The sequence below is a fragment of the Chiloscyllium punctatum genome, chromosome 18 (genome assembly GCF_047496795.1).
Source record: "Chiloscyllium punctatum isolate Juve2018m chromosome 18, sChiPun1.3, whole genome shotgun sequence".
Classification (NCBI taxonomy): Eukaryota; Metazoa; Chordata; class Chondrichthyes; order Orectolobiformes; family Hemiscylliidae; genus Chiloscyllium; species Chiloscyllium punctatum.
In genome coordinates, this window is record NC_092756.1 from 83,084,483 (window position 1) to 83,100,385 (window position 15,903).

General features: G+C 46.6%; 1 protein-coding gene across 4 annotated transcripts in view; it reads right to left on the reverse strand.

The window, feature by feature from the left end:
- Positions 1-4,311: 4,311 nt before the first annotated feature.
- The window catches only part of LOC140489253 (glutamate receptor ionotropic, NMDA 2B-like), a 388,460-nt gene continuing 376,868 nt past the window's right edge, over positions 4,312-15,903 (reverse strand). For all 4 annotated transcript variants that reach the window (XM_072588602.1, XM_072588600.1, XM_072588601.1 and 1 more), the window contains one exon: positions 4,312-8,948. In XM_072588602.1, coding sequence (XP_072444703.1) covers positions 7,137-8,948 — 1,812 coding nt within the window. In that variant the 3' untranslated portion in view covers positions 4,312-7,136. The remainder of the gene's footprint in view (positions 8,949-15,903) is intronic.

Below are 15,903 nucleotides of genomic sequence, written 5' to 3' on the forward strand. Positions count from 1 at the left end.
GGAAACACAGCCACCGCTTCCCCCCACCCATGTCACTGCCTCCATATTTATTGTCTGATGTTTCACAGCTGTCCCACAACTTGCTGGGACTCTTCAGAGGGAAGTAGATGGGAGATCATGGTATAATCTGGGAGGGGAGTCTTGTGTAGGTCTAGAATGGGTTCAGGATGCTTAGCTCCCTTCCCTTAAGGGGGCTAGGAAATTAGTTGGGGTTTTTCAGATGATCCTGCATCTTTTAGAAAAAAACCTTGCTATGGTAGGAATTTAATTCACAATCTCCATGCTGCCAGACTGGGTCCATTAATCATTAAACCAACTCTTGATCTGAGCTGATGACAGCCCCGTAGTGGGCACACATTGCTTTAGATATGAGGACCTTCCTCTATTGGGAGATTCTAAACTGCGCCTCACGATGGCAGTGCCCACTCCTTCCATAATTCACCCATTCAAAACTCTTGAGCTCATTGAGCAGCTTGGGGAGTTGAGAGGCAGGCTGAGTTTATGATGAAAAACTGACACTTCCTTCTCTCGTCCACAGACAGGCTAGCATTTTCTGCTTCTGATTCCCAGCGCCTCCAGTTGGGGAATATGCAGGAATGAAGAGTTTGAGATTTAAGTCAGAACAGCCATGATCATAATGAATAACGGAGCAGACTCACAGGGCTGAATGGCCTACATTTGCTCCTTGTTTGCATGGATGACTATGTGGTATGGAGCCTGGCTTGACTGATATGCCTTTGAAAGAGAGGAACAGCACGCTATCACTACATCCGCAATTCTCTTTCTTCATTCAGTTAGATCAAGACAATTCACTTGTCTCTCATTCATCTGTCTTGGTTGGGTAGCCCTTAATACTACCTTATCCCCAACAGGGCGCTGACAACCATGGATTTCCTTTGGATTATAATTAGCAAAGTTTCTGTAGGCTGACGGACTGACCCAGAGACTCTCCCAGTCTGGAGAGATTTACAGAATGACAGTCAACCTGTTTGGCCATGTTATGACCACATCTTCCAATCAGTCCTGAAGTGGGATTCGAACCTTGCGCTTCAGGCCCAGAAGTGGCTCTGTCACAAGGCCTATTTTCCTTACTGCCCTACTCGACAAAAACCTGTCGACTGTTCAGTTTGAATGGACCCAGCTGTTGGGCTTTGGCTTTGAAGTTACATTCCTCATTGAAATGAATGGCATCCTCCGCGGCAGAGTGAACTCCTCCCTATCACAGGCATCGCTGGTGAGTCTGTGCAAGGAAGAAGGCCTAAAATGGCAGAAGACCTTTTGTCTCATAAATAAACAACATTCAATTGGAACATCATGCGAGTATGTTAATAAGATAGTTCCTGATTTGGCCCAGCATGATTTCACACCAGACATTTGCTTTAACAGATACATTAAAGGAGATCTTTGAGTAACTTTCTTTCAGTTGGATTTTCCACCACGTCAATGCTCCATCTTTTCGAAAGAGATTAGCATCCAAGGGCTAAAGGGTTAATCCACCTGCTTCAGTCAGCCAGCAGGAACGTCATTGTGTTCCTCCTGCTGAACATCATCTAAACACTTCGCAAAAGCTGTAAAGCTGAACAAAAGGCCAAAATTATCAAAAAGAAATTGCCAATAAAGCTCACTGAGATTTGCAGACAATGCAAATTTACATTTCTGCCACCCACACCTAAAACTCTTCGAGGTGAATATGCACGTCCAATAAAATAAAACTATTGCCACTAATTAATCTTGGCTTTCCGAAATCTTCTTCATACCAAAGTACTTCAAAAATCACACAAACAACAAAAGCATAAACATTCTATTAGAGCTCCATAAAAACAGTCAACCACACTCTTCCTCAAATAATGTACGTATCTGCAGTCACACTATGTACAAATTGAATTATCCATAAAAATAATTCCTACTAAAGGTTTAGCAATGGGTGATGTGCTTGAGTCCATGGATGATCATGGGATGGTCATCACTGGACTATTTGGAGTGAAGGACTCTGGGAAAGCTGCTAATGGTACCTCAAGAGCTGAATGGAAACCATTTCAGGGTTTGAGATCACAGCTTGATATTTGAACACTCGCTATGCAAACTGTGATAGGACTCCAAACACGAAAACACTTAAGCTACCTGGCCTTGTTTTTTATCAATCAAAATACCCCATGAATTATTCTGTCAAGAGTATACCTATTGCACAGCATCCTTTGTGCCCCTTCTCCTCTCTCTAGCAGAACTAAGATTTTTTTCAATTCCTTGTCAAGATTTGGTATCACAAAATAGCCTCCCTACTGTATCATTCACTCCTTTGTTTCATGTCTCCTCTCTTTTGAAAGAGTTCACCACCTGCACACTCTATAAAATGTTTCTTCCTGTACAGATCCAGAAAATCATTTCATTGCATTTCTTCCAGAACAGGCACCAGTGACTACATTAGCAACATTCGTTTCAGGGTCCACAGAATCCATTCACAGGGGTTTCCTGACTTTGTGCTGTCCCCTTGGCTTACAGATCTCCCTTTTCCACATTAAATTCACAGGTTGCTGCTGACTTCCATTCACTACTACCACACCTGATCCCCTTCCCCAACCCCCGGACCAGTCTGTTCCCTTAGCTCCAGATCTCAACCCTCAGTCTTTCCTTTCAGTGCAGCACTTACTCCTTGCCAGTGTTCCTGAGCTCAATAAGGTGCTTTTAGACCCATGTCATACCGCCACCAAATTTGCCCGGTAACAACTTCATTTGCTAGGATGCTGCCTTGACAGGGGAGCTCAGATGTTGACAGAGATCGTAAGAAGCACCATGCCTTAACCCTTTCCTATCCTCATCATGTTTCAATAAACATTGATCATGTGAGGGTACACCACCCACAGGGCTTGTCTGGGGCACTAAGTGACGATTGCACCTCAGACTCCTATGATTGTAGTGCAGCACCATGCCAACCACTGCCATCTGAAATCTCCACAATGTTAAAAATTTCCAATTCCTGCTCAGCCTCTAGATCTTAACCTGCAATGAGGTTCCACCCTTCATATAATAGTGATGGGACACTGCATTCTGGAGGGGGCTTGTATCCCACCCACAGTAATGGTGGCAGACACTCCCAAAATCCAAGACAGCCATATTTATCACATCATTGCTGAAATCCCACCCCAAAATTATACAGGACCAGAAAACGCGTTCACAGCACTTGTTCCACAACGGGCACCAGTGACTACATTAGCAATATATAGCAGTTCAGGGCCCACCAGAGAAGGTAGCCCATTGCAGCCTACAGTGGCACTGTCTTCCATTTGGCACAAGGTGGTGCCAGGCATCGCAAAGGGTCCTCAGTCAACATGCCCAATGATGGGTTGTACCCACTGCCACATCTACACAGAACAATCTTGGTTATCCGAACGTCCATTATCCAAATTTCGGATTATCTGAAGATCTCATGGTCCCATAAAAACGTTATCCAATCAATCAATTATCCAAACAATCAGGCATCCAAACAAAATACTCCCCACCCGTCTTATTCAGATAATCAAGGTTGTTCTGTATTGATCTATTGCATTCATCGATGGAATGAAACGCTTGGGTAATTCTACCTTCAAAGCAAAGTTAAATTGGACAGCCAGTCTTCTTGGTTCTGTTACTGGGAAAGGTCCTGTCAGTGGGGGAAGAGAAGGCATGACCAGTTGGGTTGGGAGGAGGTTGAGGGGGGTTCATACTTTCAGACCATGCCTCAATCCTTTTGGGTTGGAGTCAGCCTAGCAGGAGTTGGATTAAAATGCTCCCTCCATAAATTCACACTGGATTTACAATCTTCACCCCCTAGGAGAAAGTGAGGACTGCAGATGCTGGAGATCAGAGCTTAAAAATGTGTTGCTGGAAAAGCACAGCAGGTCAGGCAGCATCAAAGGAGCAGCAGAATCGACGTTTCGGGCATAAGCCCTTCTTCAGAAACCATTTCAGGGTTTGAGATCACAGCTTGATATTTGAACACTCGCTATGCAAACTGTGATAGGACTCCAAACACGAAAACACTTAAGCTACCTGGCCTTGTTTTTTTATCAATCAAAATACCCCATGAAGTATTCTGTCAAGAGTATACCTATTGCACAGCATCCTTTGTGCCCCTTCTCCTTTCTCTAGCAGAACTAAGATTTTTTGAATTCCTTGTCAAGATTTGGTATCACAAAATAGCCTCCCTACTGTATCATTCACTCCTTTGTTTTATGTCTCCTCTCTTTTGAAAGAGCTCACCACCTGCACCATTCCTGAAGAAGGGCTTATGCCCGAAACGTCGATTCTCCTGCTCCTTTGATGCTGCCTGACCTGCTGCACTTTTCCAACAACACATTTTTAATCTTCACCCCCTCCCAACTGAGTCTCCCTCAAATGTAACTTTCACAAAATGGATTGAGAACGACAGGTTTAACAACAGAGAACAGAACCAGGTTGCCTGTTCTCCATTACCATCACATCTATATCTCAGTTCTAGCTGTCCATCCAGAATCAGAAAATGATACAGCACAGGATCTATCATGTCCATGCCCAGAAATCTCATTGCCTGCTGCTTCCCATAATCCCAGTCTCACAGGGTAGCTGCAACTAAGATCAGCACAACCCCCATAGACTGGAGATCAAATCTGTGATCTGGGAATTGGTCAATCATGGCCATATTTGAGTGTCAAGCAGAAGGCAATCAGCCTGTCATTTCAGTGCTGGCTCTCTGCAACAGCAACACAGCTAGCCCCTCTCTCTGCCAAAGTTAGAGCATAACCCCTTGAGCCACAGTTAACATTGTTAGAGACAAAAAAAAACTGCACACACCCTGGAATCCAAATAGACAGGCAGGAGGCTGGAGGAACACAGCAAGCCAGGCAGCATCAGAAGGTGGAGAAGTCGACATTTCGGGTGTAACTCTTCTTCAGGACAGTTAACATTGTGCCATCGACTGCACACTAGTTGGCAACAAATCCAAAAACGGGCACATCTGAATATAAAACTTAGCAAGTACTTGTGAAGCTAAGGGAGCCCTTTGTTTGTAGTCCAGGTATTTCTGCTGTCTATCAGTCAATGGGAGAGGAGAAAAGGGTCCTCTATAATGTGTAAATTGAAAAGTTGCTCACGTTTCCATAACAATAACAAATAACGCCCAGCCGACACCACTTAGAGCTAAAATCTCCCCAAATATTTAAGCCAGCATCATTTGTGAATTATCTGTCAGCACCGTAATGGTGTTCCTGCATTCTTTTCAATTTACCACTGTGCTCTCAGCATCATCTATGTCTAAAAGTACAAGATGACGAATTTTAAATGGTGTCACAGCTAGGAGAAAACTAACACAGTGTAGCCAAAGGCTTCCCTTCCTAGACAAAGTTAGCAGACCTCACTCAACTCCACCTAGCCTTTACCAGCAGGATTGATCTAACCAGTCACCATAGATCCTTAGGGCCCTGCAGTCAGCTTGGGAAGAATGGGAGCTACTGACTAGTCAGGTCAAGATATCTCTATTAGCATAGTTTATTCAATGTTTTGACATCATATATTGCACTCAGACATATGCTATAGTTGGGAGTGAAGGAGCGCCTTTTAACTAAGGGAAGAAACATGCATCGATTAAATGCAGACCGCCACACTGATGATGATATGCTGTTGAATGCCCACCTGCAGATGGGAAAGATAGTTAATTTTTCCCACAAGTGACGAGCATCGTTGAAACACCATCCGCATAGCAGTAGTCCACTAATTCCTGATCAGAAATATCAAATACTACTAGATTGTAGTGCAATATCATGTTTCATTCTTATTGCAATGAAACTTCACATCACGAGGCACTGGTGCAGTGAAATTATCATCTAAACCCATGGAATGAGAAGAGACCATCAATATGCTAACTGACAGATAGCAGCGTTCCGTCATAGAAAGACCTGTGAGGACTTTGTAAGTGATAATTTAATTATGAGTCATTAGTTTCCCTTCCAGTCTGACAATAACGTTGTTGGACACTAACATTATCACTCACCGTGGTGGAATAAAATTGTTTTCCCTGTATTGATAAATAGAGGCTGCACCTGAATTGAAGATTCATCTTTATCTGTAGGCCTCACTATCACGGTGGTTGCAATTGCAATATGCATTTGATAGCCACAGACCTTAAAAAAACTGGCCTCGATACATATTTCAAGGGCTTCAAAATCATTGACTTCTTGAAACACACCCATGTTGCTGAAACTGTGACATCACTGACATACTAACATCACTGTCATTATGATGTCACTGACAGTGGCATTATTGGAACAGTGATGTCATAATTATTGTTACATTGGTGCCACTGTGACATCAGCCATCGTGACATCACTGACACTGTGACACCAGCCATTGTGACAGCGCTGACACTGAGCCATAAGTTTGACATCAGTTCTGCACGATATCACAGGTTCTGTGATACCACAACCAGTGTGACATCACTGGCTTGGTGACTTCACAGTCACTGTGACATCACGACCATTGAGACATCACTGACTCTGTGATGTCACCGAATGTGTGATGTCACAATGTTTCACCACTATGAAGACCTGACAATGCCAGTACAGGCTGCCCCTGGAGAGCATACACATGTATCCACACACACGTCCATGACTGGAGATACACACTTACGCACGGTCTCACACACGCACACACACCCACCACCGATCTGAGATCGCTTTTACTAGAAGCCACATCCACTCGTGCAATTGTTTCCCAGAACCCTGGAGAGGCATTCAGAACGAAGCCATATGGAGTTTTCAGTGGCGAATGGGTTAATCCAGCTTTTAACTGTACAGTATTGGCACTGATATTAATATTTACTATATTAATCATCACCCCCTACACAAAGATGCATCACCCGATGTAACTTAATACAAATGACATGCAGTTAGAATTTTGTCATATTGTACTGGACCAGACATAATATAAATCTTGGAATCCGATTCACTCCCATAGAAATGCAATGGGAAAAGAAAACGATGTTCTGTGGTGTTTTGCATGAAGATCAAAAACTTAAAAAATAGAAAACGAAGCAGGTCCATCCGGAACTCCAGTACGTCGTCCAAATGGGGATCTCCTAAATGACAGCTCCCCCCCCCTCCCCCCGATAAGCAGGAGTGACTCCGACCTCAGACATCGGACTCAATACTGGAGAGTTTCTCGTACACGTGTCCGTTGGTGGACCCGTTGAAAGCCCTGGGAGTCTTGTTATTTGCCACACACACCGTCGGCTGGCTTCCTGTGCACATTTCCTTCTGAAACCTGGCCGGGATGGCGTTGAACATGGACGATGCGGCCTTGGCCGATGGGTGGAAGTCGAGGCGGGCTTTGGAAGCGGCCGGGTGCTTGAAGAAGTGCGACTTGCTGCCGTGGAGCAGGCACTGGTCATCGCCGAAGGTGGGGATGAAGGGGTTCTGGGTGACCCGGTCGGGGTACAGGGATTTGCTCAGGGTGTAGCGGCTCAGGTTGTGGCGTTCCGGGGCGGCAGCCTTACCGACGAAGGCCGGCTCCGGCTGCGCTTCGAACATGTGGGCGTAGGGGCTGCCCTCCAGGAAGCGGTCCTTCTCCTTCAGGCTGACGCTCCTCGGGGCGATGGCCACGCTGTCCTCCTTCTGCAGCTCCACGAAGGTGTCGTACGAGTGCTGGCGCCGCAGCTTGCCGCGGTTGCGCCGCTGCAGCTTGGTGGAGTCGGTGGGGCTCTGGTGGTACTTGGAGAGGCCGGAGCCCGGCGCCAGGGCCTGGTCCACGTCCTGCAGCGAGTTGTCCTCGCTGATGTCGTACAGGGTGGCAGTCTTCTTGCACGCCTCGCACCACAGGCACGGGCCGCCGCGGTTGGCGTTCTGGCCGCCGTAGTTGTGCAGCTTGCTGGGGCAGTTGTGGCAGTAGCCGTCCGCCTGGCGCTCGTCGCCCCAGTCCGGCACGCCGCCGGCGCTGCTCTTGTCCCACAGGCCGACCGTCGACGCGTGCAGGTTGGCCTTGGCGGATGGCGCGAAGTCGCCCACGTGCACGGGGCGGGGCCGGCCCAGGCGCGAGCCCGGCCCCTCGTGCTTGCCGAAGTCGTCGTCGTGCGCCGGGTAGAGGTCGCTGAGGTCCACGTGCTCCCAGCGCGAGCCAGCGTTCTCCTTGCACCGGAACTGGTCGCGGTAGAAGTCGCGGAGCTTGTCCTTGTTGAAGAAGCGCGCCTTCCGGTCCGAGGTGTGCGCCTTGCGGCGGTACGCCAGCTCGATCTCGTCGAACTCCTTCCGCGACTTGGCCGACGCCGGCCGCTTCTTCAGGCTGTCCTTGTACTGCTTGCGCCGCTTGGTGTTGCCGATGTTGCCGTAGGTCACCGTGTGCGTGGAGATGTCGGAGACGTCCGAGCGGATCAGGTCTTCGTGGGCGTAGCGGTCGTTCTTGAACAGGTACTTGTGGCTCTCGTAGCTGTCGCCGAGCGGCCCCTGGGCGTGCTTCAGGGGCAGGCCGATCTCGAAGGGTTTCCTCGCCAGGGCCCGGCCCTGGGTGCCGAACATAGCGTTGTCGCACTCGTACGGGATGTCCAGCGAGCTGGTGCTGGCGATGCTGTGCGGCCGGTGATGGTGGTAGTGGTCCTGGTAGATGCTGTTGGTGTCCTTGGCGTGGAGGTTGCCAAACGTCCTCTCCACCTCGCTGATGTAGTCGCTGAAGAGGTTGTCGTCGGGCTGGTAGGATTTGCAGTCGGAGTGGGTGAAGCTCCGCCGGTGCTCGGAGACGTCGAAGACCGAGGGGTCCCGCCCGATGAAATCGAGGGCACTCTGGGGGGAGCCGAAGTGTGTGCCGTTGACCCCGGTCAGGTTGGCCATGCTCTTGGCTGTCCGCAACAGCCGCATGATGTTGGAGTGGGTGTCGTTCACGGTGGCGGTGGGGGACTCCATGCAAGACTTGTTATCCTCGATGGGGACTCCATGGATGCAGCTATATATACCCTGCAATAAACCACAGAGAGGATAAGGAGTAGCACGGGATGTGGGGGTGTGCGCAGCATGAACAAAGAGGCTCAGCTGAAATGTTATTGAAATGCCTATTAACCTGCTTTAGACAGCAATTATGCAGAATCTGCAGCACAGAAATAGAGCACCGGTCTATTTATGCTCCACATGAGCCTCCTCCTACACTGCTCCATCTAACCCTATCACCTTTTCCTCCTTTTTGGGGACAACACGGTGGCTCAGTGGTTAGCAATGCTGCCTCACAGCACCAGAGACCGGGGTTCAATTCCAAACTCGGGCAACTGTCTGTGTGGAGTTTGTACATTCTCCCCGTGTCTGGGTGGGGTTTGCTCCAGTTTCCTGCTGCAGTCCAAAGATGTGCAGGTTAGGCGAATTGGCCACGCTAAATAGCCTGTGGTCATGTACAGAGGTGTGTAGGTTAGGTGCATTAGTCAGGGGTGAGGGAATGGGTCTGGGTGGGTTACTCCTCGGAGGTTTGGTGTGGACTTGTTGGGCCAAAGGGTCTGTTTCCACATGGTAGGGATTCCATGATTGTCCTTCCTCACCCATGTGCCGTCAAAGCATTTGAGGCTATTCCCCTCAAATACTTCACGTGGTGGCAAGTTTGACATTTCCACTACTGTCTGGGCAAAGAAAGCATCCCTAAATTCCCAAATTTGTGGCTGTTTTATCTTCATGGCCCCATTACAGGTGGAATGTTTCCTCCTGAGTCTACCCAGTTCAGATTTTCACAGACTTCCATTGCATAATTTCCTTAATCTAAAACAAAAAGCCCCAATCTAATTCAGTCCTTCCTTTGAAACTGGTAACTGCTACCGAATAATGTCAGGAGTTAGTATGAAGTTATATTGTGTGTGTCACCATGCCTTCTGCGCAGGCAACATTGGAGTTGGCATGTTGGGGGAACTTTAGAACATGCTTCACTATGGTTATAAGCTAGAGCTAGCAGGCAGCTCATAGAATCCCTACAGGGTGAAAAAAGGCCAATTGGCCCAATAAGTCCACACTAACCCTCTGAAGAGTAACCCACCCAGACCCATTCCTCTACCCTATTATGCTACATTTACCCCTGACAAATAATGCACCTAACCTTCACATCCCTGTGATACTATGGGCAATTTAGCATGACCAGATCACATAACCTGCACATCTTTGGATTGTGGGAGGAAACCAGAGCACCTGGAGGAAACCCATGCAGAGAAGGGGAGAATGGGTAAACTCCACACACACAGTTGCCTGTGGCTGGAATCTAACTTGGGTCCCTGGTGCTGTGAGGGAGCAGTGCTAAGCACTGTGCCACCATGCCACCTGGATACACTTTGGATGCCTCTTCTGGGCCAGATGCACATTATTGGAAGTAACCTGGTATATTGTTAGAGACTTATCATAATACTGCTGTACCACACTGACTTCTGTGACCATTAATCATATAGAGTCAAACAATTTGTACAAAAAGCATATTGGATAAAGGTCATGTTTCTATCTATTATTAAAATCCAGACTGAATAACAGGCAGTGAATTGCCCTTCCATGGGATAGGGAGTTTATTGGCAATGCCAATATTTATTGCCCATTCCTAATTGACCTTGAGAAGGTGGTGGTGAGCTGTCTTCTTAAAATGTTGGAGACTGGATTTGGATCCAGCATCAGTGAAGGAATGGCACTATTATGATGATGCTATGGCTTTAAGAGGTTGTTTTGTCCTTTTTTTTAAGAGTGGTTTTTAAGACTGAGGTGTGAGCCGTTTAGTTGGCAAGTCAATACAGTAAGCAGCTTGTGAGGCCTTGTTTTTTTTTAATGTTGGAACAATAGAAGCAGCCTGAATGTCTGGCCAGCTCTCACAGACCAGGATTTCTAGTTGATTTTAGATTAGATTCCCTACAGTGTGGAAACAGGCCCTTCAGCCCAACTAGCCCACATTGACCCTCAGAAGAGTAGCCCACCCAGACCCATTTCCCTCTGACTAATGCACCTCACACTATGGGCAATTTAGTACGGCCAATTCACCTGACCTGCACATCTTTGGACTGTGGGAGGAAATCAGAGTACCCAGAGGAAACTCACACAGACACAGGGAGAATGTGTAAACTCCACAGACGGTCACCAGAGGCTAGTAATGAACCTGGGACCCTGGTGCTGTGAGGCAGCAGTGCGAACCACCGAGCCACTGAGGTTTAGCTTTGAGCAGTTGCTGTTGTGGACTTGAAGAGATAGAAGCTATTTTCCCTCTCTTGATTGCAGCCAAAAGCTGGGGGTTCTCTTCCTGGGCTGCTGGATTGCATGTGAGACAAAGTCTGTTATCCTGACTTTGCCTTTTTGCCAAGAGGTGAGTTTATGGAATGTTACTATGGAACAGTTAATTAGTAATAATTATGGTATCTATGCTTCTGTTACGTTTTCCAATAGAGGTAAGTTATTCTAAATTCCTCTTTCTTTTACAAACTGAAAGACCTGCCAATGTTGTAAATCAGAACTTCTGAGGAAAGGTCACTGGAACTGAAACGTTGATTTTGATTTCTCTTCACAGATGCTGCCAGACCTGCTGAGATTTTTCAGCAGCTTCTGTTTTTGTTTCCTTTCTTTGTTGTTTTTAAATAAACTGTGTTTTGCTTAACATTGAGTAGTTTGACCAGTTGCTTTGCATCTGAAACACACACTTCAAATTTGCCTTTAAAAGAAGAAAATGTTAGGGTCTAGGCTATCTTCTTAAAATATTTTGAGGGGGTTTGGTCTGGTCCATGGCACTATGCAGCCATGTTAGGACAATGTTGGTAAGTTGCAAGTGGTGGTGTTCCCATGTGTGTTCTGTCCTTGTCCAAGGTGGTAGATATCACAGGTTTGGGAGGGGCTTTTCTACCTGGCATACTACTCCATACCCATTTGGCACCTGCAATGTACAAGTGACAAAGGTGGTACACACTGCTGCCTTTGTGTGTCGATGGTAAAGGGAGTGAATGTGACGGATGGGGCAACAATCAAGCAAGTTACTTTGCCCTGGATAGTGTTGAGATTCTTGAGTGCTGTTGGAGTTGCATGCATCCAGACAAGTGGGGAATATTCCTTCATACTCCTGGGCTTGTGACTTGTAGGCTTTAGAAAGATAGAGGTGAGTTATTCGCTGTAGAATTCCTAACCTCTGACTTGTTTTCGTAGCCCTATTTTTTATATGACTAGTCCAATTTAGTTTCTGGTCAATGGTAACCCCTAAGGTATTGATTACAATGCTGCAAATACATCTTTTCACACAAATGACCGCTTCTGCTTTTCAAAATGAGAAATGTCTTCGGTTCTGACAGGAGATTCTGACTAAGGCTCCTTCAGAAATGTAAAGCTGTACCTCTCATTCTCGCAGTGCAGAACTGTGGAGGGGAAGACAAACACACGGCCTTTTCACAAGCAGTCAGACACCCTATTGTGAAGTTTAAAGTTCCAGAATCACAGGCAGCTACTTTAACAGCTGCTATCAAAAGTAGAAAGTTAGAGTGTCAAGTGGGTATGAGATAGTGTGCCAGGTGGAATAGGGTGCCAACTGGGGTCAGGCAAATGCACCAATGCCCTAGAGGACCATAGGATTGCTCTGTCAAATTTTAACCTGAGGGTCACCACATCTCAGGTGAGGGATGAGAGGACAGGACTTTCAATGGTCACCCCAGGCAGTGTGGGAATCAAACCCATGCTGTTGGTGGAATTCTTCATCGCAAGGCAGCCATCCAAACTAACTAAACTCCCAAGGTGGTAGATACCAGGGACTAGGATGCCAGATGTGTATGGCGTAGGATGCCAGGTGGGTAGGGGTTGGCTGCAAGTTGGCAATAGGGCTAGGGAAGTTAAGCAGTGTTCAGGGTAGGTTGAGATGGATGGTGCACATTGGCTGTGGTTTAGGGGAATCAGTGTTTGGGGGTGGGGGGAGCGGTGGTTTGGTCTAATGGGGGACAGAGCCAAATCAGGTCCAGAGCAGCAGAAGGTGTTTGAGGGGTGTCCATGGCAGATCAGGCACTGGGGGAGGGGGAGTAGGTCCAGAGAAGGGGGAGCAGGGACTGGATCTGGACTGCAGAAGGGATGTCTCATCCAGGTGGAGAAAGGAGACTCTAGGGATGTGTAAGTGGGTTGCGGGAAGTGTAGTTGGGGGTGATTGAGGTAGATATGAGCGTCAGTCTAACTTTTCCTGAGTAATTATTTACTTAATTTCATTGCAACCCTCCAAATTCTCCCATTGAAAAGGATACTTTCAGAAGGCTTCCTGTGTAAGGGAGTTGCTCAACAGAGTATTCAATTTCCCAGGCAATTCCTTTAGACTTTGCTAAGCTGTGAATTCTGCACAGTCTGTGCACAATTCCCATTCTGTACTAGAATAATGACTGACCATTGGAAAATCTGGACCAAAACACATATAAAGCGAAACCCCTGGTGTTGGTTTTGTTCAGTGAGTAGCACACTGCCTGAGTCTCTTCACTTCAGGAACATGAACATTTCATTGCAGTGTTGAGGGAGTGTTGAAGGTGGAAATGTTAAACATTGGCCCTGACTGACCCCTCAACTGACTGCAAAGGATCACGTGGAACAATTGGAAGTAGAGAAGGAAATTACCTGGCAAGGTCACATTTATTGCTTGTGGGAGCGTACTGTGTACAAATTGGAAAACATTTCTGTCCACATGACAAGAAGTAACACCTTCAGATCTCCCAAAGATACGGTCAGGTGTGACAGAAATGCAGGTGAGTGGTTGAGAGGTGGGTGATAGAGATGATGGATAAAGGGAAGGCATAATAGGAAAATTGCAGAATGGGTTTCAAAGACTTCATATTTTCACCTACTTATTAATGATGAAGGACCAGAGACTTGTACTTCCAATGTTTGGAGACTACCAAGTAAAGGGGAACAGTGTATTTTCTAGAAAGAAGCACTATAACAGGGTATAGTCAGAAAGTGAACAGACAAAATGAGAGCTTGACACTTTTCTAATTATCCTTTAATTACACACAGTTTGGATCATAGCTTCCCTACAGGGTGTAAGCAGGCCATTTGGCCCACCAAACCCACACTGAAGAGCATCCCACCTAGACATTTCCCCTATCATGTTGAGCTGAATCAACCTATCCCTGTATTTTCCATGGCTAATCCATCTAGCCTGCACATCCCTGGACACTATGTGCAATTTAGCATGGCCAGTCCACCTAAGCTGCACATCTTTGGATTGTAGAAAGAAACTGGAGCACCTAGGGAAAAACCACACAGACATGGGGTAAATGTGCAAACTCCTCACAGACAGTCGCTGAAAGGTAGAATTGAACTTGAGTTCCTGGCGCTGCAGGGGAGCAGTGCTAACCACTGAGCTTCTGTGCCACCCCAGTGGTTTGGGAGTTAAACAACCAAAGAATTGTGCATTGGCTGGGGAGTGTCTTCCCATCCCGGCAAAGTCACAGGACTTTTTTTTTAACAGTTTTCAATGAACAACAAGACCGTACAAAATTACAAGATTGCCTGAACCAATCAAGACTTTAACAGAAAGCAAAATCCTTTAAATAGACAACAGGAGAGAGACAGGGAGAGGACTGTAATGGAAGATACAGCCAAAGTGATTGCCCTTCACATTTCATTTAAGGATCTTGGTCAAAAGGAAACAAATATTTGCAGTTATATAGAGGCTTCAGGATGCTTCTAGAATTAGAATTAGGATTTCTACAGTGTGGAAACAAGTCTTTCAGTCTAGCAAGTCCACACCGACCCTCTGAAGAGTAACCCACCTCGATCCATTCCCCTCTTACTCTACATTTCTCTCTGACTAATGCACCTAACCTACACATCCCTGAATACTATGGGCAATTTAACATGGCTAATTCACACCTTTGGACTGTGGGAGGAAACCGGAGAACCCGGAGGAGACCCACACAGACATGGGGAGAACGTGCAAACTCCACACAGTCACCTGAGGCTGGAATGGAACCTGGGTCCCTGGCACTATGAGGCAGCAGTGCTAACCACTGAGACACCGTGCTGCTCCCTATTCAAATACTTAAATATTTCAACATATTTTACAGTCAATGCAAAATGTTTGCAGGGTAATCACTCCAGTAATGCAGGAAACACAGCAAGATCTCATAAACAACAATGGGATATTGACCAGACAATCTACAGGAAATGGATGGTTATGGTCTGTTGCACAGATCGGGGATCAGGTTTGGAAATGTCCAGGTCTTTTTGTCCCCTAGTGACTGGGTGAAGTGTTTAACATTAGCCTCCAAAAGGGGGTCTCATTCATTGCTCTCTGGTCATAGGCATAGAGTTCTACAGAGACAGGCCCTTTGGCTCAAACTGGTCCATGCTGACCAAAATGTCCATTTGCGCTAATCCCATTTCCTTGCACTGTGCCCATATTCTTCTAAATCTTTCCTATCCATGTATTTGTCCAAATGCCTCTTAAATATTGTTAATGTACCCACCTCAACCACTTTCGCTGGCAGCTCATTCCATATGTATGCCACCCTATTGTGGAAAAAAAATTGCCCCTCAGGGTCCCTTTTATTCTTTCCCCTCTAACCTTAAACTGATGCCCTCTAGTCATCGATTCCCCAACCCTGGGAAAAAGACTGAGTGCATTCACCCGATCCATGTCTCCCATGATCTTATATACTTCTATAAGATCCTCCCCTCAATCTCCTACACTCTCAAGGAAACATCCTAGCTTGTCCAACCTCTCCCTCTTACTCAGTCCCGTGAGTCCTGGCAACATCCTTGTAAATTTCTTCTGCACTCTTTACAGTTTAATAACATCTTTCCTATAGCAAGGTGACAAAAATTGGACACAAATGCTGATTCACCAACATCCTGTACAACTGCAACATAACTTCCCAATTTCTATACTCAGTGCCCTGACTGATGAAGGCCAATGTGACAGCCTAGGTTAAACCCTCAATCCATTGACAGGGTATGT